The sequence below is a fragment of the Cuculus canorus genome, chromosome 4 (genome assembly GCF_017976375.1).
Source record: "Cuculus canorus isolate bCucCan1 chromosome 4, bCucCan1.pri, whole genome shotgun sequence".
Classification (NCBI taxonomy): domain Eukaryota; kingdom Metazoa; phylum Chordata; class Aves; order Cuculiformes; family Cuculidae; genus Cuculus; species Cuculus canorus.
The window spans coordinates 48219519-48244129 of record NC_071404.1 but is presented as its reverse complement, the minus strand read 5'-3'; the positions used below and the strand labels follow the sequence as shown (position 1 = coordinate 48244129).

General features: G+C 47.6%; 2 protein-coding genes across 3 annotated transcripts; both read left to right on the top strand.

Moving 5' to 3' along the window:
* Positions 1 to 67: 67 nt before the first annotated feature.
* SRP72 (signal recognition particle 72) lies at positions 68 to 14610 on the top strand. The gene is made up of 19 exons (XM_054066073.1): positions 68 to 216; positions 1387 to 1507; positions 3301 to 3424; positions 4231 to 4374; positions 5146 to 5257; positions 6282 to 6313; positions 7080 to 7204; positions 7488 to 7545; positions 7725 to 7856; positions 8265 to 8393; positions 8893 to 8965; positions 9519 to 9583; positions 10610 to 10705; positions 11170 to 11273; positions 11865 to 11942; positions 12604 to 12741; positions 13004 to 13041; positions 13221 to 13380; positions 14355 to 14610. The coding sequence occupies exons 1-19, from the start codon at positions 108 to 110 to the stop codon at positions 14527 to 14529; spliced, it is 2013 nt and encodes a 670-aa protein (XP_053922048.1). The 5' UTR covers positions 68 to 107; the 3' UTR covers positions 14530 to 14610.
* Positions 14611 to 17715: 3105 nt separating this feature from the next.
* On the top strand, positions 17716 to 24207 carry ARL9 (ADP ribosylation factor like GTPase 9). Of its 2 annotated transcripts, none has more exons than XM_054065239.1 (4): positions 17716 to 17890; positions 18859 to 19027; positions 21818 to 21993; positions 23094 to 24207. In XM_054065239.1, the coding sequence occupies exons 1-4, from the start codon at positions 17777 to 17779 to the stop codon at positions 23271 to 23273; spliced, it is 639 nt and encodes a 212-aa protein (XP_053921214.1). In that variant the 5' UTR covers positions 17716 to 17776; the 3' UTR covers positions 23274 to 24207. The 2 variants fall into 2 exon arrangements, with proteins under 2 accessions (XP_053921214.1, XP_053921215.1); XM_054065240.1 differs by lacking the exon at positions 17716 to 17890 and adding an exon at positions 20169 to 20243 and having other exon boundaries at positions 18901 to 19027; positions 23094 to 24188.
* Positions 24208 to 24611: the final 404 nt, after the last annotated feature.

The window sequence follows — 24611 nt, the reverse complement described above, 5'->3', positions numbered from 1 at the left end:
CACGTGTCCCTCGTGACGTACCGGCGCGCGAGCGGCACTTCCGCTTCCGTGGCGGCCGCGGGCCCCGCCCCCCCCAGCGCGCACCTCCTTTCCCTCCCGGCTCCAAGATGGCGGCGGCAGCGGGTGGTGCGGGGGCGGCAGCGGCGCTGTGGAGCGAGGTGAACCGCTGCGGGCAGAACGGGGACTTCGCCCGCGCGCTCAAGCCCATCAACAAGAGTGAGTACCGGGCACCGGGCTGCCCCCTCCGCCGGGACCCTCCGTGCTCGGGGGGATGGGATAGGGGAACCGGTGTTGGGAAGGGGGAGCCGGTACCGGGAATGGGAGGAGCCGGTAGCGGGATAGGGAGAGCCGGTGAGGGTGTGGGAGGAGCCGGTCCCGGGATGGGGGAGCCAGTGGGGAGATGGGGGGAGCTGATGTCAGCGTAAGGGGGAGCCGGTGGGGGGATGGGGGGAGCCGGTATCGAGGATGGGGTGAGCCGGTCTGTGGATGGAGGAGCCAGTGCCCGGTACAGGGGAGCCGGTGCCATGCCCGGGTAGCCGAGCCGGGCAGCCCTGCACCTGGACCGTCGCGTGCACCCGCTGCATCCCGCAGCCCTTGCTGTGAGCCAGGCTGGCAGCCTCACTCCTGGATTTTCCCTGTGTTTTGATGATGGGAGTAAGGAGGGCTTTTCCCTTGGGAACTGGAGCGATGGCAGGTTGTGTACGGACCAACTGACTTGGGAGTGATATCTTGCTCATGAGTGAGAGTCCACATTAAAGTGTGTTGTTTTGATAGTTTCGCATCCAAGATGGAATCGCGATATAAGGCACGTGACGGCTAAAAGTTCTCCCTTTGCAGCCTGTAGGCATTAGGGATTCCTGCCGGAGCAGACCTGGGAGTTGGCATTACGTGAAAAAAATCAAGTACCAAAACCTAGGTCTCTCTCCTAGTTCTCTTTCACTGTCTTCCACTGGCAGAAAGTATTAATGTTTGGACTGGCTGCCTTTCTAGAGCCATACTGCTCTATATTAGGTGGTTTTCTTCCTGCACGTGCCTTAGGTGGCACTCTGGTTTTGCCACTGTTATTCTCTGCCTGGAAGTGAAATGCCAGTGAAAGTTTTGTCCAGGTCTGTGCAGCTCCTTTGGTGCTGCTCTGTTCCAGGCATGTTAGCATGGCAGTTGCTTCAGGTGAGTTCAGTATTTATCCTGGATTCTTTTATCCTGATGGGATTTGTTTGATGATCTGAGCCAAAGCAAGCTGTCAAAGCAATGCCAGGAGTCTTTTAAATTAATGTGACTGCTCTCTATGATGGGTTTTCATGACTGTAACAACATATGGCTCTTGAAAAGCCTGAATATTTCTGACAATGAGTTAAACGCTTGTGTTGAAACTGTTTTCCTCTCCAGTACTACAGATCAACAAAGAGGATGTGACTGCCCTTCAATGTAAAGTAGTGTGTCTGATCCAGAATGGGAACTTCAAGGAAGCCCTCAGCGTAATCAACACCCACACTAAAGTGTTAACCAAGTGAGTTGTGTCTTGCTGTACCCAACAGTAAGTGAAACCGCAAGTCCTTGGGAAGCTGCTGGAGCTTCTGTGCAGAGGGACTAATAGGCAGCAAAATAAAGAGCAGGAGGTGCTCTCAGCCATTGGGGTTGGGCTTCTTCATGGAACACTGATTTATTCTGAGTGTGAGAGTTGGTCTGGATGAAGAACATTGAACATCTTCATGTTACTGTTGAAGGGATTGGCCGTAATCGAGTTTGCAGCCACCTTCATGAGCGGAGTCTGCTTGGTGGTGTGGTTGAACACCATAGCTTGAGCAAGGGAAAGGGGCAGATCTCATGAGGAGTGAACAGAGGAGGGAGAATCCCTTGCCAGTGGCAGCGAGCTGTTTGCTTTGCTTGACTGTCTCATCGTATGCTCCTTAGGATCCTTTTCTTTGCCAGCCTGCAGGTGCCGCTTCAGCTTTTGGGGTGGTGCAAACCCTTTGTGCGTGTTCTTAAAATCAAAACCTTGGAGAAAACTTGTGTTTGAGAGCAAGTCAAGCTTCCCATTTGTGTCATTAAGCAGACTCTGATTTTCTTCCTAATAAAGATGCTGTTTGTGCAATGAGTAGGATAAAAATTGCTACACAAGAACTGCCTAGCAGCAAAATTTCTGTATTTCTTATACTGCTTTTCTTGAGAAACTTCCCAGAAAAGTGTGTTGTAGTGTCAGTGTGATGAAACATACCCTTGTTTGTTAGCATATGGATAAAACATAATTACCTTATTAACAAATTCCTTCTTTCCTGAGATGGAAGGAATTTAATTTGTGGCTTTTAGTATGAAGTGGGGAGGAGGAAGGGAAGGAATTTCTCTTAAATTAAACTGGCTTCAAAGTTCTCCCTGTGATTTCTTTAGCTTTGCTCTGTTCTGTGTCTGTCTCTGTATCCTGCAAAGCAGGAAAAGTGGTGGTTCTTGCTCTGTCTTGAAGTTGTCCTGTCCTGCACTGAGGCTGGCCCACTGCTTTGCTTTAATTCTTAATATCGTGTGTTTGTTTTTAGACTCTCCTAATACTCAGCTGAACTGAGATAATTTTAGACAGAGAAGTAGCTGGTGGCAAGTGGCACCAGTGATGAACTAAGGGAATCACTAAGTGACTTTGGCTTAAGTGGCAACTCAGGGATAGGTTGAATATAGCATTCAAGGCTCTGCTTCTTTGATAACGCTTCCCTGCTGGTGTAAACTTGCTTTGAAGCCAGCTTTGTGTGAACATCAGCAAAGACTTTTGCTGCAGTTCTGCTGCACTGGTATTTCAGAATAGTTTAATGTTACCTTTGACTTGGTATCAGACTACAGAGAGACTGTTTTTTGTACTGTTTCCTTTCTCTCTCTCAGTGAGTCAATTGCCTTTGAAAGTCTGCAGTTAACAATCTTTACTCTTATGACTTCTGCTTATGAAGGAGTCACATAACAAAGTTTGGTATTGTTTTACCTTTAAGCATTTGATTTGCATTATCAGTAGGAGGCAGGGGCTGGTGGTGGGTTGAAATGCCATGTGTCTGGAAATACTAGAAGAAAAGGAACCTCATCTTTTAGGTGAAGTTTTGATATTCCTTCTCAGTTGAAAACAAAGCAGGTTTAAAATATTTTCAGCACTCAACCAGTACACAATTCAGTAATCTGGGATCATGTGCTCGCCTCTGGTATTTGGCTCTTTGGGAATGTAGCAGTCAATGACAAATTAGGGCTGCTTAAACAAGTGTGTTCAGGTGTGTGAGTGCTGTTGAATGAAGATTACAGTGTTTGCTGTCAGCCCTTGTCTTGTCCTTGCAGTGATGTTATTGCCTTCGAGAAGGCCTACTGTGAATACAGGTTGAATCGTATTGAAAATGCTCTCAAGACCATTCAAAATGCCAGTCAGCAGACAGACAAGCTGAAGGAGCTCTATGGACAAGTGGTAATTACAAGCTTTTCTTCCTGGTGGGAATTGATGTGCTTGATGCCTTGTCCCTCCTCTAATGTTGGGCAAGTATGGGAATGAAATTTCCTTCTCTGTGTTGGAGGTAAGGAGAGGTACAGTTCCCAACTGCTCCATCTTCTGTGGAGCTTTGGTTACCTGTTACTGGAGAGTCATCATCTTACTGCCTCTGAACCAAAGCGATACATTTGTGACTCCCTGTCCCTTTCTGGGCCTGGCCTGATGACACCCATCTGGCTGAGGGGACGGAGAATGGAAGGCAGCTAACAAGATTTATTTGTGGTTGAGCCAACTACTTGCATAAGATACCTGTCCAGGGATGGTTTACAGGACCTGACATCTCAGGTGTTAGAAGTGAAGCAGAAAAGAACTTGTGTTTTTTCTCTGATTTCTTCCTGGTTGATTAGGATAGTTTTGTGAAGAAATGGCTGTCTTCTCTCAGCTGCATAAGAGACCATTTATTTAATTTCTGTCATAGAGAGATGATCTAGTCTAGAAAAGGGCTTTTTGAGGACAAAAGCATGTAAAGTGCTGCTTTTAAGGAAGGTGGCTTGAAGTAAGAACTGTGCTGTTTGTGTGTGCAGGTATCTGGTGTCATTGCTTGAGTCCTTGCAAATGTAATTTATAGATGCAATTATATAAAGGTAGATGCAAATGTTAGTAATGTTCAGGTTAAAACATGGTGCTCTGCTGCTGCCAGTATGTGAGGAGGGAGAAAGGAGGCTGTAGTTCTTAGCATACACAGGGAAATACTCTTCTGAAGGCTAATCCCTTCCCATTCTCAGTTGTACAGGTTGGAGCGTTATGACGATTGTCTGGCTGTGTACAGGGATCTAATCCGCAACTCCCAGGATGAGTATGAGGAAGAGAGAAAAACCAACCTCTCTGCTGTGGTAGCAGCACAAAGCACATGGGAGAAGGTGATGCCAGTAAGTAGGGGTGTGTGTATGTGTGTAAGAGTGAGAACCAAGGAATAAAGGATATGCATAGATATTTAACAGGATAGAAATATGTTCCTGTCTCTTAATGACTTCTCAGTGTATGGAAGATCACCTAGTGGTTTCCCCTCTGTGGAGGAATAAACACTATTACTGTTCACGAGTTATACTTCACATTTGATCTCTAGGAAACTTGTGTTAATAGATATCCCGGCAGAGATGGACATACATCTCTCTGAGCCTGCATTTGGCAGAACACCTGTGGTGACTAGCACTTCCCTCTGTTTCATTACCCTCTTGCCCAGGGTAAAGCAAACTGCCTGCGTCACCCAGCCATGCTTAGGAATATTTTTGTTAATGAACAGTGCAGTCTGTAATGTTCTCATTTTCTCAAAAATCTTTGTCTTAGGAGATCTGCACAGCACGCTTATCTTTCTGTTCAGTGCTGTGGATCCACTTTCTAGTTCTCTAGAGTAGCGGTTCTTATCTGCCCTCTTTCAGTAGCCTAAGTAGTCCCCGAGTTCAGGCGGGAGTTTTGTTCCTACCTTGTCAATTGCCTCTGACTTTATTGTGCAGTGTGAGGAAATATCCTTTGCACTGTGACTTACTTGCCGGGTGTGTGCCCTTTTAAAATTGCCTTTAAATTTATTTCGCAAGCAATAGTTTGAATGTGCATGAAAACTATAGTTTGTGTCTCTTGCCTGTCAAGTCTGTGTAGATCAGTTGGTGTTTATGCAGTGTTACTTTTGCTTTTCATGCTAGGAGGATTTGGGCCTTCGAGAATCTACCTACGAGCTGTGTTATAACAGTGCATGCGCATTGATTGGGCAAGGAAAGTTGAATGAAGCAATGAAAAAACTACAGAAAGCAGAAGGTAAACACATGTTGAGGTGAGAGGGAAGCTTTTTTGTGATAAAGTAGTTGGTTTTTTTTTTCTGTAGACACGCTTAATCAGAGAGAGAGGTTTTGAAAATTTGAAAACTGACCAGCAGCAGGATTTGTTGTCAGTTCCCAGGTGGTTCCTGATGGAAGTGATGTTTTTGGAGAAGTGTTCCTCTGCAGCTGTTTTTCAGGGTTGCATGGCATGCACCATCTCTTGGCTCTCCTAGAGCACGTGATTGGCGTTCAATGCCTTTGAGTATTTATTTGAAGTAGGAAGTAAGAGGAAAATCCTCTTCCTTTGCAAAGAGGATTTTTTTCTATGGTGTGGAAGAGAGATTTTGTGTGTGGATTTATTAAAAAAAAAAAGGGCGAGGGGAAGCGGGGAGGACATAAAAAGGAAGAATTAGTTTCTTTCTGATCTAATTGCTCTTGCAGATAAATAGGTCAGTTCTGTCCTGATTTTGATGGTAGAATAGCAGCTCTCCCATACAACAGATTTATTAAGCTTGTGTAATTTGAGCCTGTGTGCTGTGATTGTAGTCATTTGGAGAGGAAAACAAAGGTGTTCTGGTGAGGTATATGAGAAAATTAAGTGACTGGTATATGTACTAAAAACTGATGGAATTGCTGACCCATTAAGGATGGTGTAATCTGAATAGTGCAGGCTTACAGTGCTTAAAATTACTCCACTTGTAGCCGAGTGATCCTTATGTTAAAGATCAGGAGCTAGGTTTAAGGCAGTTTGCTCAGGAGAGAAAATGAACGTGTGGCTCTGCTCTCAGGAGGCAGCTCTGGGTGGGACAGTATCTCCTGTACATTTGATATTTCTTCTGCATCATCAAATCTCCCTCATGCTTAGGGCCATCCATCATCAGACTTATAATCTCACGTGCCCTTGTAATGCTGCAGAAGTTTTAGGGATACATGAAAAAAGTATATGTTCCCTCATGCATCTAGGCTATTTTTTTTCCCCTAAAACCTTCTGAATTGTGTTCCTCGATTTGTTTTTTTTCTAGAGCTGTGCCGCCAGTCGCTGTCAGAAGACTCTGTAAGTTCTTGATATGGTTCTGGAAAGGGTTTGCTTTGCACTAGCATGAGCAAGTGCTCATGAAGTGTACTGCAGGTAGCCAGATCATGGCCAGAGCTGCTGTGCGGCTTTACCCAGCAAGACACGGCCACTGCTGTTGGTACTGGCTTGTGAGGCTGGGGCAGCAGTTATGGTTGTTGCAGAAGGGCAGCGAACACTGCAAACTGTTTGCTGCTGTCCTCCTTGCACAGTTGCCTATGCTGGTGCAGGTGGGGTGGGTGCAGGTTTTCTGAAACCTCCTTGTGACGCACCCCTGCTATGGATGAATGCGCTGGGTGGGTGGTGGGACACACAGGAAATTTGTAATCATAGAATCATAGAATCACTAGGTTGGAAGGGACCCACTGGGTCATCGAGTCCAACCATTCCTAACACTCCCTAAACCATGACCTTCAGCACCTCGTCCACCCGTTTAAGGCTGCCCACCTCCCTGGGCAGCCTATTCCAGTGCCCAAAATCGCTGTTGTTGGCTCAAGCAGAGGGGCAGATTCAGTGCAGTAAGTTAAGGATGTCTGCAGGTTCTTGCAAGAGCAAATGAAGTTTTCTTTTCTCTTGGTTAGACTCAGATATGCTATGGCTACAGCCTTCACCTGTTGTAGCTGGGGTACTTTGCTGCTAATACTGCCCAAGATAGCTCATAGGCATTTGCCAGCAGAATGCTGCAGCTTGGGGAAAGATGGTGAGGTGAGATGGCAACTTTTTTTATTTTGACTTCATTTTCCTTCAGGATGTGACAGAGGAAGACATTGAGGCTGAATTGGCCATTATTCATGGTCAGATGGCTTATATCATGCAGCTGCAAAGTCGAACAGAGGATGCTCTCCAGCTCTACAATCAAATAATCAAATTGAAGTAAGGGCTTCTCTAAAACAAATGCTCAGTCTTGAGGGTGGTGAACCACTGGAACAGGTTGCTGAGAGAGGTGGTAGATGCCCTGTCCCTGGAAACATTCAAGGTCAGATTGGATGGGGATCTGAGCAACCTGGTCTAGTTGAAAATGGCCCTGCTTACTGCAGGGGTAGTGGACTAGATGACCTTTAAAGGTCCCTTCCAACCCAAACTGTTCTATGATTCTTCCATATACAGAGAGACAACTGTTTAATAACCTTGTGCTTTCTACTCCTCTTATCTGCAGGCCAACAGATGTAGGACTGCTTGCTGTCATTGCAAATAACATCATCACAATTAACAAGGTATAGAATTACCTTGCCGCTTTCCATGCGGTTACTCAGCCTGCTTCTCTGCTTCTGTGGAGAGAAGGAAGATAACCAGGAAAGACTTTTTCCTAAATAATAGTTAAATTACATACCCAGAGACTTCTTCTTCTTCAGGGAATGTAGTGAAATCTCTTCATGATGTTTGATTTCCCCAGGACCAAAATGTGTTTGACTCAAAGAAAAAAGTAAAACTGACCAATGCAGAAGGTGTGGAGCATAAACTCTCCAAGAAACAGCTCCAGGCAATTGAATTCAACAAAGCTTTGCTGGCGATGTACACTAACCAGGTACGGAAAACTGATCTGCGGTAAGTAGCTACAGACTTACTCCACAGGGGTTTGAGTGTGCAAAAATGGATATGCAGCTGTTCTGTGTCAGAAGATAAGACCACTTGGTTTAGGCACATAAGTGAGGAGGAAAAAAGTATTTCCTAAAAGAACAGACAGCCAGTTGTGTAGTAACTTGAGTGTTGCTGTAGGGAGGACGGTGTGGAGATGGCTAGAAGACAAAAGGAGTGAGGAGGATTTTAAGATGCTTCCAAAGTGCTACTTGGAGGACTTGTTCTTGGTTCTGTGTACTCATTTCGGGGAAGCCATCATTAGCCTCTCTTTTTAGATACAACTGGTATGTTAGCCCTGTGGTGTTAGGTGCTTGCAGAGGATGAGAAAACTCTATTCTCTTTTCCAATTCCTCAGGCAGATCAGTGCCATAAGCTGTCGGCAAGCCTACAGTCGCAGAGCCCTGAGCATCTGCTCCCCGTGCTTATCCAGGCAGCCCAACTGTGTCGTGAGAAGCAGCATGCAAAGGCTGTAGCACTTCTACAAGTAGGTTAAGATAATGTACTCCTTTGGCCAAGCTCTGTTTAAACTTGTGCTTTGTGTGCTGTTTCCCTTTGATTTTTCTGGTTTAACTTTCCAGGGGTAGCTGACTCTGCTTATTTTGGTTTGGTTTAATTCTGCTGGAAAGCATCTATACCCAACTGAACGATGCTGCTTTTAAAGGGAAATAGTTCCCTTGCACCTCTGATTTTTATGCTTAGGAAGCTGTAGTAGACATCTTCTAGGGTAAGCAGTGGGCTTTGCTGCTCTTCTTGCAACAGCCTCCTTTTTGGAGGGTGCGAGTGGCTGGGATGGAAATCTGAGAGGGTGATGGGCCACTGGCACACTGTGGGGCCCTCCTCTGCTCTGTGTTGAAGCTTGCCTATGCCAGAAAGCTCCCTTTGGCTCTTGCTAGCTTGCTGTGACTGAGCATGAGATACGATTCAGCAGAGTAGCAGCCTGGTGCTCACGCGCGTATTGAATTGTTCTTTCTTCTGACTCTCAGGACTTTGCAGACCAGCACCCTGCCAATGCTGCTGAGATCAAGCTGACAATGGCCCAGCTAAAAATTGCTCAAGGTATCCTCCTTTGTTGAGAAGTGTCTGCACATGATACTGGTACAAAGAATGAGAGAAACAGGCTTTAGGGCAATCTTTGCTGCAGTCACTTTTGTGACAGGGGTGCAGAGCAGGGATGTTTTCAGTCGTGTATTGTGTATCCATGGCTATGGCAGCACAGTGCTCATAGCTTGATGTCTGGATGTCCAGGCTCCACAGATCCCTGGCAGAGACGCCCACAGTCCTTGTGAACAACAGAGCTGAATCTGTTCTAGGGCAAGAGGGTGCTGGGAGCAGTGTGGTGGGGCTCTCTGGTGGTACCATTCCTGTATACAGTTGGGCAGCACAGAGTTGCTCCTGGAAGAGAAGACCCTGCTTGGCAAACTTGTTCCTGAACACATGCAGGATGTGGCAAGGACAGAAAGGTCCTATCGTTTATTCCTGGAAAAGGGGAGAGGTGTTCTGAGAAAGAGCATGGTTACGTCCCTGTTATTTACCTTTGCCTGGAAGTTCACTGGCAGGGCAAAGTGTTACCATGCCACTCAGAGCAAGTTCATCCCTGTCTGTCTTCTAGGCAGTGTCACCAAAGCCTGCATGATCCTGAGGAGCATAGAAGAACTGCAGCACAAGCCTGGTATGGTAAGCAAAACTCAGTCTGAACTGTGTGAGATTTTTCCCTTCTAGCACAGCTTTGTACTGTCTGCTCCTTGTTGCCTCTCCTCTATGGTTTTTACTTGACCTGAGTGTCTGCAGGAAATTTGAGTCCATCTTCCTTGTCTTGAACAAAGGTTGGATTGTAAGTTGCATCAGGTGGCCTAAACTTAGCCACAGAAGTACTCTTCCTATCAGCAGAGATACTCTCTGCCTGTGTTCCCACTTTCTCGTAATCCCTCAGACTTGCGTGTTGCCTGGTTTTACTTGTGTAACTTGACTGGAGCAGCTTCTTCCTTGGTATGTACTCTTGGGAAGGTTTGGAAGCAGCTTTAGGATAACAAGTATTAGGGAGGAAGTGCCATTTGTTGCATCACCTCAGTCTGCACGCATTTTCACATCTGGTATTCAGAAAAGCCTGCCTGACCTTGAAAATACTTAAGTGCAGAGCATAAGCATCTTGAGCAAAGGCGGACAGTTGCAGGTCTGATCCAATTGCAAGCGTGAATGAAGGAAGTGATTTATGGGGGCAGTCAGCAATTATGGCTCCATGCCCTGGGTTGCTTCTAGTTGTGACTGGGATGTAGACAAACAAGTGGTGTATGTGTCATCTCTTCAGTGCCGATTTCTTTTTTGGTGGCTCTTGGGGTAAAGAACGGGAAGAAAAAACGGGGAAGAAAAAAGATTTCTAATGAAACTGTTCCCAGTGGCAAGCAAAGAAAGTGCCAAGACAAGAAGATTCTTTCTGTGAAAGAATCTTAAGCTTGTAATGACTGCTTGTAAGCAGTCTTAAGCTTGTAAGGTAGGAGGATTGGTGGGGATGTTTCTTTGGGAGTGACCTAGGAAGGAAGGTCTTGCCTGCATACCCTGCCAGTTACAACAGCTAGTTTTTAGGGATAGAGCAAAGCTTATGTTGACTTGATGTTTAGGAAATACCATCATATAACTGCTGGCTCTCTGGCTATAGACAGCTTGTGTGAAGATCTGCTATGAGCTGCTCTTGAATCTTTGCAGGTGTCTGCGTTGGTCACAATGTACAGTCACGAAGAGGACATTGACAGTGCAATCGAGGTCTTCACACAGGCTATCCAGTGGTATCAGCAATTCCAGGCAAGTCAGATCAGAGAAGCTAATGCACCAGGCTTTGTCCCAGACTTTTCTAGTCCGACTCAGCTTTTCCCATTGATACACAGCCCCAGCAACTCATCCAGTTCGGGCTTTGGAGACCTGTGAGCTCCTGTTTTGTGAGCATTTGTTTTATCACTGTTTGATTATTTTGGATGTGTTGCAAACAAGGAGCAGTAGCTCCTATCAGATTAGAAGAGTGGAGTCAATGAATGCCCAAATGTAGCCATCAGGGCTTCTCCCTGGTTAGAAAGCCTTGTGGAGCAGAAAACTGCCTTGTCCCATGTGGTCTTGCCTCACGTCCTAGAGTGCAAAGGTGGTCAGCTTTTTGCCTGACAGTGTGTTAAATCAGTTCTCCTTGGCCACATCTCAGGGTCATTAAAGCCACCTAGAAGTTGGGCTTCGTGCTGCTACAAAGAGGAACTAATTACGGCTGCTGTGTCTTTCAGCCAAAGTCTCCTGTCCATTTGTCGCTGATAAGGGAAGCTGTCAACTTCAAACTAAAGCATGGCAGAAAGAAAGAAGCAATCAGCGACTTGGAGGAGCTCTGGAAGTGAGTTGGGTAGTTGCTGAACAGGAGTTCCCCACCCAGAGACCTCTGCAAGCTGTCTGGTGCTGTGCGGTGTCTGACAATGTTGCTTGACTGATAGCCCTCCTTTAGAGTTGCTCTTGCAAAAGGGCTCCAATGCAAAGCCATATTTTGGAAGGAGGAGGAATCATTCATTTGATCTGTAGCTGATACTCACTTGAAAAACTGGCTGATTTGTCATAGAGGCCTCTTGTGTGCAGTGAAGGTTGCTTTGGGGACTGGGATGCATGATTTTTTCTAGTGCTGCATAAACCATGGATGTCTAGTTTTTAATTATGCATTTGATTGGATTTTTTGGGTGGACTGTTAACATGCCTTTGCTACTGGGATTGAGGGATTTTTGTCTTTCATTGACTGCATGATGATACTATCTGGATCTCCCTTTGTCCACACCAGTGATACTTGGTGATGTGCTCTTGGGAGACCAGAAACTGGCATGCCTGTCCCTACAGACAGCAGCTCCACTGCAGCAGCTAGCACTGCACGGTGATACGAGTCTTTGGGATGCGTGTGTACCTTAGTAACTTGGACCTTTTCTTGTTTTCCCCTACAAAGGCAAAACCCAAAAGATGTGCATACTCTAGCACAGCTCATCTCTGCCTACTCCCTGGTGGACCCTGAAAAAGCTAAAGTGTATCCTTTTGTTGGTGGTATCAGAGCAAAGAAATAGGCATTTGGGAGATGCTCCCTTGCATTTCAGGTACATGGGGAGTTCAGACCCACTCTCACCTGAAGAAAGGCAAGGAACATCTCCAGAACAGCTGCATATCCAGGTCAAGTTGTCTGGAGCTACTTTATTTCCCTAATGGGTTTGATCACGGCAGGATCCGAGGATGCTTTTGTCTTAGGCCTCCTTCTCTCTGAGAACTTGTAACTTAAAACTAGGTGGAACAAAAAACAGGAGCTCTTTCATCTTTTCTGTCGGAATCTTAAACCTGCAGTAGTAATGCAGGACTGTGCCCAGTAAAATATGGCTGAACTCTTGCTGTCCCAATAGATCAGGTTCACATACTGCTTTTGCCACCATGACTAGCTTTCAGAGAAAGCTGCTTCTGTCCCCATATCAAAGAAGAGCAAAACAAGGCAGATGACAATTAAGCAGCTCATCCCAGCTTGTTGTGTAGGAAGCTGGTGAGAAGGCTGGAACTAGCCCCATAGGCCTGTCTGGTGTCTACATTGCTAACAGACTGAAGTTGTTCAAGCTGAAGTTGGCTGTTGCTATCTGGACAAACCTGGATGTTTATCTTTTTGCTTGCTGCCTGCCGGTTTGCATCCCTGAACTCTTCCCTTGCAGTCTTAGCAAACACTTGCCTTCTTCAGACACCATGTCACTGAAAGTAGATGTTGATGCCCTGGAGAACTCCCATGGAGCAACCTATGTTCGGAAGAAAGCTGGGAAGCTCACTGGAGACAACCAGCAGAAGGAGCAAGGGTAAAGCGGGCTGCTGTAGCTCTGGTGCTGTTAATCTTTGGGGTGGCAGAAGAACCATACCTGGTGTGATGTGGGCATTGCTGCAGAAGGCAGGCTAGTAGAAAAAGAGCCTGTTTCTTAGCTGTAAGGAACTTTGTGTAGGAGTATACCATGTTTTGAGAGAGATGGGAATGGTTTAGCTTCTTCCATAGCTAGTTTTTCATTGACTTTTCTGCTATGTCTACGTTGTGTCAAAGCATGTGTTTCCCTTTTTGCTCTTCAGGCAAGGGGATGTGAAGAAGAAGAAGAAAAAAAAGAAGGGTAAGTTGGATTTCCTCACTGTTGGGCATTTTTCTACAGAAGTTAGACCAACACCCTTATAGGATATTGTGGATTATGGGCTTTTTGAGCTTCCTGGCCACTGACATCCCATGTGTATCCCTTGGTGATGCCTCTATTTTAAACCCAATCTCACTTCCTGGTACTTGGATGTTCTGCAGGAAAGCTGCCTAAGAACTATGACCCCAAGGTAACTCCTGACCCTGAGCGGTGGCTTCCTATGCGAGAGCGTTCCTACTATCGTGGACGGAAGAAGGGCAAGAAGAAGGATCAGGTTGGCAAGGGGACTCAAGGTTCAACCACAGCTGGCTCCTCTGAACTGTAAGTACACGCTTTGCAGGGCTTGGTGTGGGGAATCATGGCTGGGAGGCTGGGTTTGTGCTGCTTTTCTGTGGCTATGTCACCACACCAACTGGGTAGCACAGGTGAAACTGTACTTCACCACTTGAACCTCCTACCAGCTGAGATCGCTGAAAACCAAAATGATACTATCAGCATGCTTGAAGGTGCCAAAGTGCAAATAAAATTCCTGTAGTCTTCTAATGTGCTTCTCTTAGCTTTGATGAGATGAATTTTGCATGCTTTCTCTCAAGCTATTTGCTTTTGACTCTTTTGGTGACTGGAGAACCATTAGCCATGATTTGGGAAGACACAGTACTTCCTTCTATGTTGATACTGATTATTTGAGCTGGAATCAGGGTTTACCATTGTATATGAGGCCTGAGAGCAAGATGGTGACTTACTAGCATCTGAGAAGGGAGTACTTCTAAAATGATAGCAACGCAGGGAATTGCCAATGCTGTCTGATAGTTTCTCTTCACACAGCTGTCTCTCAAAACAGAAGCATGAAAAGGCTTTTGTAGCACTGTTGGCTTGAGCAGTTTTTGGAATGAGAGCTGGTACGAAGATGCCTTTGTCGTTAAGGAGAGAGAAAGGATGTTGGGTTCACACTGCCTAAGCACAAGGGCCTGAAAAGGTTCTTGCGTGTTATGTGAGCTGCCACCTGTTTATTCAAAAGTTACCCTTGCTTTTGGTATTGACTTACACTATCTAGTGAACAGTCAGTTAGAAGGCGATTGCCTGCCCTTCGAGATGTGTTCCCATCGTCTGTCAGCCCTTCTGTATATGCTGAACCTTATTCAGGGTCTCCTTTCATTAGTGCCTTCCCATGCATTATGCTACCTAATGCTACTCTATGGGCAGCTGCTATTTTTTATCAGCTTCCTACAGTATTGTCACATCTTTCAGGTGGTTGTGAACCCGTGTGGTATCTCTCTCTCTTGTCTTCCCTGCAGGGATGCCAGTAGGACTGCCAGCAGCCCACCTACCTCCCCTCGGCCTGGCAGCGCTGCAGCTGTATCGGCCACAAGTAATGTCATTCCTCCCAGGCACCAAAAACCTGCTGGTGCCCCAGCCACCAAGAAGAAGCAGCAGCAGAAGAAGAAGAAAGGGGCTAAAGGAGGGTGGTAAAAAGAAGGGTGTGTAACCTCCCTCCCTCAGGAGGTGATGCTGGTTGCAGAATAAAGGTCAAAAGCAAGTGCTGGCAAAAGACTCTTGGCATCTGGATCTCTGTCCTGCCTGTCATCAGTCTGGGAGCCAATGGGCTGGTGTAAGCACTGTGATGTGTCTGCTCACCAAGTTGCCTTCCTCACACTTGCCACCACTGTGACTTAAGGTGTTGCTGTCAAACTCAAATGCAACTCATAAGAAGAAATCTGTCCATGTTGCCAAACATTTAAAGGATGTGGAATAATTAAGAACTTCTTGAAGCGTAGATTTATGCCTCTCCTGCATGTGTTAGTAAGGGCTTTTAATGGATTTATCTGGTCTTTAATGGATTTATTCATGGTCTGTGACCATGCGCAACACAAACACTGTCTTCTCTGTCTTATCCCAGTCAGTGCTTGACCATCAAACAGCACAGGCGCAAAGGGTCTTGGAAAACAACGCATGGGCTAGGTTATACAGAAGGAGATAATCTAAAGGGGAAGAACAAGGCTATTGAGAGAAAGCATGGTGAAATGTGTGGCAGCTGACTCTGTCTCCTTTTCTGCAAGCCAGCTGCCTTACCCTAGTGGGCTTGGCAAAACAAGAGTGAGCTGAAGTGGCCCGTTGTGGTGGTGGGCACATTGAAAAGGCACTGCACTTCTCAAGTGGGAGCCGGTGGTGAGATGGAAGGCGTGTCTGCTCTCCTAGCACCACACAGGTAGCCCCCAAGCATTTCTTGAAAGTTCTGGTCTGGACTGAATGTGGTAAAAACATTTTTTTAATACATGGACTTCAAATGAGTAGAAATAACACCTCAGGGAGAGCTGTCAAATGTCAGCCGAAAGGCAAAGGCTTCTGTCTCTGAATGAATTTAAAGTAAAGGCCTGAAGAGGTGGAGAGCAAGGGAAATATAATGGATTAAAAAAAACCCCCAAACTTGAGTCCCCATAGAGAAAAATCAAAGTAGAATCCAGTTTTTATTACCTTCATTGTACACAAGGAGCATTTGGAAGGGGGCTGAAAGTGTGTTGTGCTCCGAATGAGGAGAAAAACATGCTTATGAGTGGCTGGCAGAGTCACTTGCTGCCAAGCGAGTGCTGAATAGAAAGGACGGTTTTAAAAGCCGTGCCTGGGTGCTGTGCCTCCTCTTAGCCAGCAGCTGGTGCTTGCAGGAGAGCACACGCTATCCTGCAGCGCTGCAGTTTCTGGAGGATGATTTGGAGAGAGGAGGTGCGGGGGGAGAACACAACTCTCTCTTCTCCAGGTGCCTTCTCTGGTCAAACCGGGCTGAAACTTGGGTCAGATGGAAACGCTGGCTTGTAGTGCTGTGGGAGCCCTGACCAGGCTGCTTGCCTTGAGACACGTGCCAGGTAGAAGCAAGCTAGGAGCAATCCTAGAACATGGGAAAAGTGATGGATGTAATCTGTCTGGACTTCTCTAAAGTCTTTGGCGCTGTTCCCCACCACATCCCTCTCTATAAATTTGAGAGATGTGGATTTGATGGGCAGACTATTTGGTGGATAAGAAATTGGTTGGATGGTCACATTCAGAGAGTAGTGGTCAACAGCTCAATGTCCAGATGGAGATCCATGACTAGTGGTGTCCCTCAGCAGTCTGTACAGGGACCAGTGCTTTTTAATGTCTTTGTCAATGATATAGACAGCGAGACTGAGCGCACCCTCAGCAAGTTTGCAGATGACACCAAGCTGAGTGGTGCAGTTGCCACACTGGAAGGACATGATGTCATCCAGAGGGACCTGGACAAGCTGGAGAAGTGGGCCTGTGTGAACCTCATGAGGTTCAACAAGTGCAAGGTCCTACACCTGGGTCGGGGCAATCCGCAGTTTCAATACAGGATAGGGGATGGTGTGATTAAGAGCAGCCCTGCAGAGAAGGACTTGGGAGTGCTGATTGAGGAGAAGCTCGACATGAGCCGGCAATATGTGTTTGCAGCCCAAAAGGCCAACCGTGTCCTGGGCTGCATCTAAAGAAGTGTGGCCAGCAGGTCAAGGGAGGTGATGCTGCTTGTGAGACTCCAGCAGCAGTGTTGTGTCCAGTTCTGGAATCCTCAACATAAGAAGGATATGGAACTGTTGGAATGGGTCCAGAGGAAGGCTACAAGGACGTTCAGAGGGCTGGAGCACCTTCCATATAAAGACAGGCTGGGAGAATCACATAATCACCAGGTTGGAAAAAACCTCTTAAATCATTGAGTCCGACCATTCTTATCTGCCACTAAACCATATCCCTGAGCACCCTGTCTACTCGTCTTTTAAATACCTCCAGGGATGGTGACTCAACCCCCTCCCTGAGCAGCCTCTGCCAGTGCCTCATGACTCTTTCTATGAATTTTTTTTTCCTGATATCTAGTGTGAACCTCCCCTGGTGCAGCTTGAGGCCATTCCCATTGTCCTGTCCCCTATTGCTTGGGAGAAGACGCCAGCACCCTCCTCTCTACAACCTCCTTTCAGGTAGTTGTGGAGAGCAATAAGGTCTCCCCTCAGCCTCCTCTTCTCAACCCCAGTTCCCTCAGCTGCTCCTCGTAAGACTTGTTCTCCAGCCCCATCACCAGCTTCGTTGCTCTTCTCTGGACACACTCCACAGCCTCAACATCCTTCTTGTGGTGAGTGGCCCAGAACTGAACACAGCATTCTAGGTGCGGTCTCACCGGTGCTGAGCACAGGGGCACAACAACCTCCCTGGACCTGCTGGTCACACCGTTTCTGATAGAAGCCAAGATGCCATTGGCCTTCTTGGCCACCTGGGCACACTGCTGGGGGTTGTTCAGCCTGGAGAAGAGAAGGCTCTGAGGAGACCTTATGAAAACCTGCCAGTACCCGACAGGGCTACAAGAAAGCTGGGGAGGGACTGTTTATAAGGGCCTGGAGTGATAGGAGTAGGGGGAAGGGTTTAAATTTAAAGAGAAGATTTAGATTGGAGATTAGGAAGAATTTCTTCACCATGAGGGCGGTGAGGCACTGGCACAGGTTCCCCCGGGAAGCTGTGGCTGCCCCATCCCCAGAGATGCTCAAGGCCGGGTTAGATGGGATCTAGCGGGAGCTGTCGCGGCCCATGGCAGGGGGTGGAGCCGGATGGGCTTTGTGTTCCCTTCCAGCCCGAGCCGCTCTATGATTCTGTGCCAGCGCCGCGCCGCTGCCGCCCCCTGCGGCCCGCTCCGGTGCTGTGCGTGGGGACGGTGCTGGGTCCCGGTGCGGCGGCGGGAGCGGCGATGGGGTGGCGGCGGCGGGCGGCGCTGTGCGGGGCGGCGCTGGCGCTGGCGGGCGGCGCGGCGCTGGCCTGGGGCTGCGCGAGGCTGCGGGCGCGCGCCGGCCCCGCGCGGCAGGTACGGGGGGGGGCTGAGCCGGGAGGAGGCTGAGGGGAGACCGCGTCGCCCTGTGCGGCTGCCTGAGAGGAGGGAGCGGGGAGGGGGGCTGGGCTCTTCTCCCAAGTGACAGGCGATAGGACGGCCTCAAGCTGCGCCAGGGGAAGCTCAGGTTGGACATCAGGAAAAATTTCTTCACCAGAAGGGTTCTCGGGCACTGGCAGAGGCTGCCCAGGGAGGTGCTTGAGTCACCATCGTTGAAGGGGTTTAAAAAACAGGGAGATGCTGCTGCCCTTCTTGTGAGACCTCACCTGGAGTATTATGTCCAGTTCTGGAATCCTCAACATAAGAAGGATATGGAGCCGTTGGAACGGGCCCAGAGGAGGGCTACAAAGATGATCAGAGGGCTGAAGCGCCTCCCATATGAGGACAGGCTGAGAGAGATGGGGTTGTTCAGCCCAGAGAAGAGCAGGCTCTGAGAAGATCTTATAGCGACGTTTCAGTACCTGAAGGGGCTACAAGAAAGCTGGGGAGGGACTGTTTACAAAGTCTTGTAGTGATAGGACAAGGGGGAATGGCTTTAAATTAGAGAGAGGCAGATTTAGACTAGGCATAAGGAGGAATTTCTTCACGATGAGATTGGTGAGGCACTGGCAAAGGTTGCCCAGGGAAGTTGTGGATGCTCCATCCCTGGAGGTATTCAAGGCCAGGTTGGACGAAGTCTCGGGCAGCCTGGTTTGGTGGAACGTATCCCTGCCTATGTGAGGAGGGTTGCAGTTAGGTGATCTTTAAGGTCCCTTCCAACCCAAACCATTCTATGTTTCTATGAGATACTCAGAGATCTGGTTTAGTAGCACACAGGCATGGTTGGATTTGAAATTCCCAAAGGTCTTTTCCAACCAAACGGTTCTATGATTCCCCTGCCAGCCCTGCTGAGCTTTGTGCGTGCCTCTGCTGCCTGGCTGAGTGCGCTGCTACTCATTTTGCAGGGTAAAGGACACAGCAAGCAGATACTGGTGTTGGGCCTGGATGGGGCTGGGAAGAGCAGCGTTCTCCATACCTTGGCAACTAACCGGGTCAAGCGCAGCGTGGCTCCAACGGAGGGCTTCCATGCCATCTGCATCAACACTGATGAGTCCCAGATGGAGTTCCTGGAGAGTGAGTGAACCTGTTTTAATATAGAACATAACATAAATTCCTATCCTATGTCCTAGGGATCATGCCAATATTTTAAAATCTCTATATTCCCTTGTACCTGTTCTGACAATGTGTAGTTGTGATTATTTTCTCCTTGGGGATCCTGCTTTCCCATCCTTCTTCTTGAACAGGATGATAGCTGGTGGTAGAAAGGATCTATGTTCGTTCAGTCATCTTCCAGGGAGTTCTGCTCCCAGAGAGACAAAAGGTAATAAGCCTGATTGTGTGAAGCCAGCCCAAAGCCAAGGTTTCCCCTGTAAGCTCTGTGTTGTGGTGCAAAGCTGTTGTGTGTTGTACAGCTTCTCTTTGGTGCTCATGCCTGGCAAAGGGCAAGAGCAGAAAAGGAATAAATAAAGAAGTGAAAGGAGAGAGGTGGAAGAGGAAAAGGTTTGTATATATTTTGTTGAAAAGCCTCATAAGAGGTGTTTTCTAGTCTTTTAACAGCCTTTGAATATCTGTAGGTTTTCATTAAACTTTTTGTTTTGTCCTTAGCATTGATTTCTGTGTATTGTCCGTGCCTGCAGAGAGCATCTCCTGTGATGCTTTTGGAGTGTCGCAGCTGTTCTAGGTGCAGCTAGCTGATGGGGAGGGTAGAAGTCCTGGGGTTGTGTCCGTCCCTAGTGCAGAGAGGCTGGCATCCTAGCCTCATCAATGCCCGCATTCTGTGGAGGTAGAAGCTGTGCTTTGCTTCCTGCCGTTTCTGCACTGTGCTGTACAGTGCTTGACTGGCTCTGTTGACAGCCAGCCCATAGACACACCTCTGTGTCTTTGTCAGCAGGCCTAAAGGAGTTTTGCAGTTCCCAGGTAAGTTTTTGGGAGGTGAGGATGAGGCCACTAAGGCGGAGTTTCATTCCTGGTTCTACTACCATAGGAGTCTCTGCCGTGTCTTAAGAAAATCATGTCTCCAGAGATGTTTGTAGTCTGTGCCCCTCTCCTAGTAGGTGTGAGACACCTGTGTCTCATACTGGGAGGTGCTTTGCCTAGCTGAGTCCAGAGAAACTCACAGTGTCTCTGTTCCTACCTGGGGATGGCCTGGGCCCAACACTGCGCACCCCACAGCAGAACCTGTTGTTTCTGAGTCGTCCTTCCCTCTCTGGTCCAGGTTGGTAGTGACTGAGATGTGATGGCTGCGATCTGACCCATGGGAAATGAAATGTCTCAGGCCAGTTTCAGCCAGGTAAATCCGTGCATGGCTCTCTAATCTGGTTACTTATCCAGTCTGTACCATTGCCTACCCCAGGGGTTAGCAGCTTGTACTGTAATCATGTGGCACCAGATGATCAGCAGGCAGCAGGTTTTTTATTTTGCTGGATTAGACAAGAAATAGAAAACTGTTCTATCTTTTTCTTTGTACCATCACATGCATAAATGGGTGATATCTTGCCTCTGCAGGGGTTTCTGCTGAGTTGCTTCTGGTTTGGGAAAAAAAATGTTCTCTGTGAGGTTGCTGACCCCTGGGTTATGCTATGCATGAGTGCACTTAACAGAGGAAATGATGGCGAGCCCTAGAAATGTCGCAGTACAGAATTAGAGACATCTGTCCCAAGTGTGGTGTGTCAGTCACGGCCCTTTGGCTCCTTTCTTTGTGGCAGATCTGCAGTTCTGCCTGCAGATACAGTGGGGCTCCTGAAGAAGAGCTGGGCAAGCACTAGTGGTAAATGTTGCTTCCCTTTCCACAGTCTTTAAACTACCGAATTGTTTTGACTTAAGTGAAAGCAGAATTGCTTTGAAACAGAGCAAAGTCACTGAGGGCAGTAAAAGATGGTTCGCTATCAAGCCAGTTTTGAAAAGAACTCTCCTTTGAAAAGGCAGGAGACAGTTACAGGGACCTCCAGATGTATTGCTTTGAAAACTGGCTACATTTGGGAGACTCGCCCATACCTTTTGATCACCTCAGTACTCTTGAGTAAGTAATTTTGCAGTGTACCTAGGAGGAGACCTGAAGAGTTAAATCCACAGCTGAAATACTGAATACACTGTTAGCTATTCCTGTTCTGATTAGACTCGGCAAACTACCAAACTCTTCTTGTCCTCAGATGGGGGCAACGATCTCAGGTAACCTGTTGCATACGGTTTCACCACAGAATTGTTATGAGACCTGGTTTTGAAAGTAGACAGTTTTCCCCTGTGTTCAACAGAGAAAGGGTCAGGAGTGCCCTGTGCAAAGAATTCTGCCATCACCTAAGGTTTGCCTGAAGAGTCTGCTACGACTTGATTCTTCTTTCTTCATAAGCACCTCTGGTTATTGGCAGTATAAAAGCTGTGGGAGTTTTGAACTAGTCCTTAGTGTCATACAAAACTGATGAGAGCCTTCCCCACCTCAGAGCTATATTTCTTCTTTTGAAGTTGTAGGTCTGCTTTGTCTTGTGAGTGTGTGGAGATAGCTTATATGGGGACATTCTCATGTGCTGTTTGTGGACACTGAACCTCTTTCAGCTCTCCCTACTAGCTTGAGAGCAAGAACCAACAAGGCAGAAAGCAACCATAAAGAAACTGAGCCCAGAATCCTCTCAAAATAAGAGCTTAGAATGGAAACATTTTTTTTCCCTCAGAGCAGACACACATGCCCGCATGGGACTTTACTGTGGAAAATAAAGCTATTTCCAGTCTCACATAGAGTAGCCCAAATACATTGAGTTTTAGTTAACCCAAATACCTTGCATTTTTAGCCCAGGGCCTGCTCTCCGCACCTGTGGGAGCAGTGCTGCTCGGATTACTGGGTGAATCTTGTGCTGCTGTCTTCTCTTCCAGTTGGGGGCAGTGAAGCTCTGCGTTCTTACTGGAAGATGTACCTTCCCAAAGTGCTGTTGCTGATCTATGTCGTGGACTCGGCTGATCATGCCCGACTGCCTATGGCAAAGCAGCTGCTTCATCAACTGATTCAGAACGACTCCACCCTGCCGGTGGTGGTTCTGGCCAACAAGCAGGTAAGAGTTCCCTGGTGCTACCTGGGCTTGGGCTGGCAGCAGCTCTGCAAATAGCAACAAAGCCTTGCAAAGGAGCCTTCGTGCCTTAAGGAGGCCACATGGCTGGAAACTGGGGGTCTTTATGGGATACTGCAAAAGAAAATAATCTGAGGTTGAGTTTTGGATCTGCAAGAAGCAAGTTCTCTGCTCAGAGCTGGTGCAATCAGCTGTGTGGAAATAGTGCTGAAAACAGCTGCAGAGTTATGAAGTTTGAGAGCTGCAAGGGAGACCACACTTAGAGCTGGATTTAGTTTTCTGTTCTGACTAGAAGAACCACTTTACTTAGCAGCAGCTGCAAAGTGAAGAACTGTTGTTTGCCTTCATATTGTCCTGTTGGTTGCTCCTAAGGCTGCTGCCGAAGCACGGGAGATGAGAAGCTTTCTTCAAAGGGCAGTGCTTTCTCCAAAGATCTTTGTGAAAGTGTCAATGACTTGTGCTGTACCTGCAGTACAATTGGGCCTGTGGTATGGTCACATAATGGAACAGCCTAGGGGTTTTAACCCTAGGTTTTATTTTATGAGGGCTATGTGCTTAATTTGTTCTACATTGTTAACTCCTAACGTTCTAGTAGCTTAGACATCTTGCCAGTAGTCCTTTGTGTTACTCTTGAATGCAAGCACAGGCTTTGCCTTCATCAAACACAAATGCTACCACTGATTCTCTAGGTCCTGGAGTCAGAAGCACTGGTGGTTGAGAAGCAGTGCAGAGAATGACTGTTGTACATCTGCTCTCTTCTTGTAACTATGTGCTGTGCCTTTGGGGTCTCAGGCCAGCCAGACTTAGTTATCTGTGTTGTACAGGTAGTCTTACATTACTGTCAGAAACACTGGAATGACTAGAAAGAGAGCTATGCAGTTATTTCTTTGGGAAGAAATTAGGCTAAGGATAAACATGTTTTCTCCAAAGCATTTATGGAATCTTCATCCCATAGAAGGTGTGTAAGAATGGTGCCTCCAGAGCCTGTGAGACTGTTCCCCTCCCTGGACAAAGGCAGTGGCTTAAGCAGGAACTGTGCCACCACCTCATCCAACTAACAGGCTTGTTTTGTTTTTGCATATCAGGACCTCGAAGGTGCATATTGCATCACCGATATCCACGATGCTCTGGCACTGTCTGATATTGGGGACGAGAGGAAGATGTTCTTGATTGGTACCCATGTGGCAGATGATGGCTCCGAGATCTCCTCCAGCATGAAGGATGCCAAGGAGCTGATAGCGCAGCTGGTTCTGGAAGCACAGTGACAGCTCTTTTCCTGCAGCATGATGTTTGCAGCTGAGGGAGATGAGGTGTTAGTGTATGGTCAGTTTGCTGCATGGTGGCTGAAATGTACAGGTATCTTTTCCTCATGGGTATGAAATTCCTCCGAAAATGATGTCTATTTGGTAAGAAAATCTAATTTATAGTGGTTTAAAAATACATTTGAAAAGTAGTCTATTTTTAGTGTATTTGTAGGGGGAAACTAGTCTTTCGGACAACAAGAGTTGAGGGGATATGTAACCTAGATGGGCTGAGCTGGCTTCTTGCTAGATGGGAATCAAGCATTCACTTCAGTAGAACAAAATTGTGTTCAGTGAACTTAACCCGGCTTGATGTCTCAGGCTTAAATTTAAATGTGCTTATTGCACAGGTTTTACACAACCCTGTTGACAGTGTTGCTCTATTAACGATGAGACCTCACTTTGTGAGATTGTGAGAAATTGAAAGTGCTGTGAGGGGTATTTTTGATATTTTGTTTTGTCACTGTAACAGAGCCAGCTTTCAGGGGAGTGGCAAATCAGTAATCACTGGAAATTGGGTTGGTTACTGCTTCTTTAGTGGCTAAGAACAAGGAAATGAAAGTGGTAAAGCATTAAGTGTTTCTTTGCCTACAGGGGAAAAGCAAAACAGTATAATTGAAGGCAGGGACTGGAAGCATTTAAGGTAAATTGGCCGCAAAGGTGGGAGGCTTCTCCATCAGGCTGAGCAGCTGCTTTCGGCTTAGCCCTTGCACAAGCAGTCTCACCTGTGAAGAGCTTGCTGTGTGTTGAACGTGATGTCTGTCGTCACTGCAGGCGAGGAAGAAGAGCGTTGACATGTGTTCCTCCTGATTGTGCTCCAAGGATGTGATCCGGGCGGTTTCTATGCAGGACCCGTTTTACAACTGCATTTATTGTAAGGGGGGTTTGTAGCTTTGTCCTTTGGAACACATGCATAAAGCAGAAAGTTGTACTCAAACCTGTGTCCGGGCTTCATTTCCCCCAGTGCTGCGGGAGGCTTCGGAGCGCCGCTGCCCCGGGCTCTGTCGGTGTACCGGTCGCCGTTACCGGGGCGACAGCTGCGCCCGCGATGAGGGCGGCAGGGCATCCCGGCGGTGCGTGAGGACGGGACGCCGGGGGCGCGGGGCTCCCCCGCTTTCAAACGCGGCGGGTGGCTTTGTAGGGCTGCGGAGTCCCGGTGCAGCGCCGCCGCCCCTCCACCCCTCGAGGTTTTGTCGGGGCAGCCACGCCGCCTGGGTGAGTCCCAGCGGGAGGATGCTGGGGAGGTGACACGGGGCTTTAGTGCTCCGTCCTGCAGCCGCGGGAGCTGCCGCAGCAGGAGAG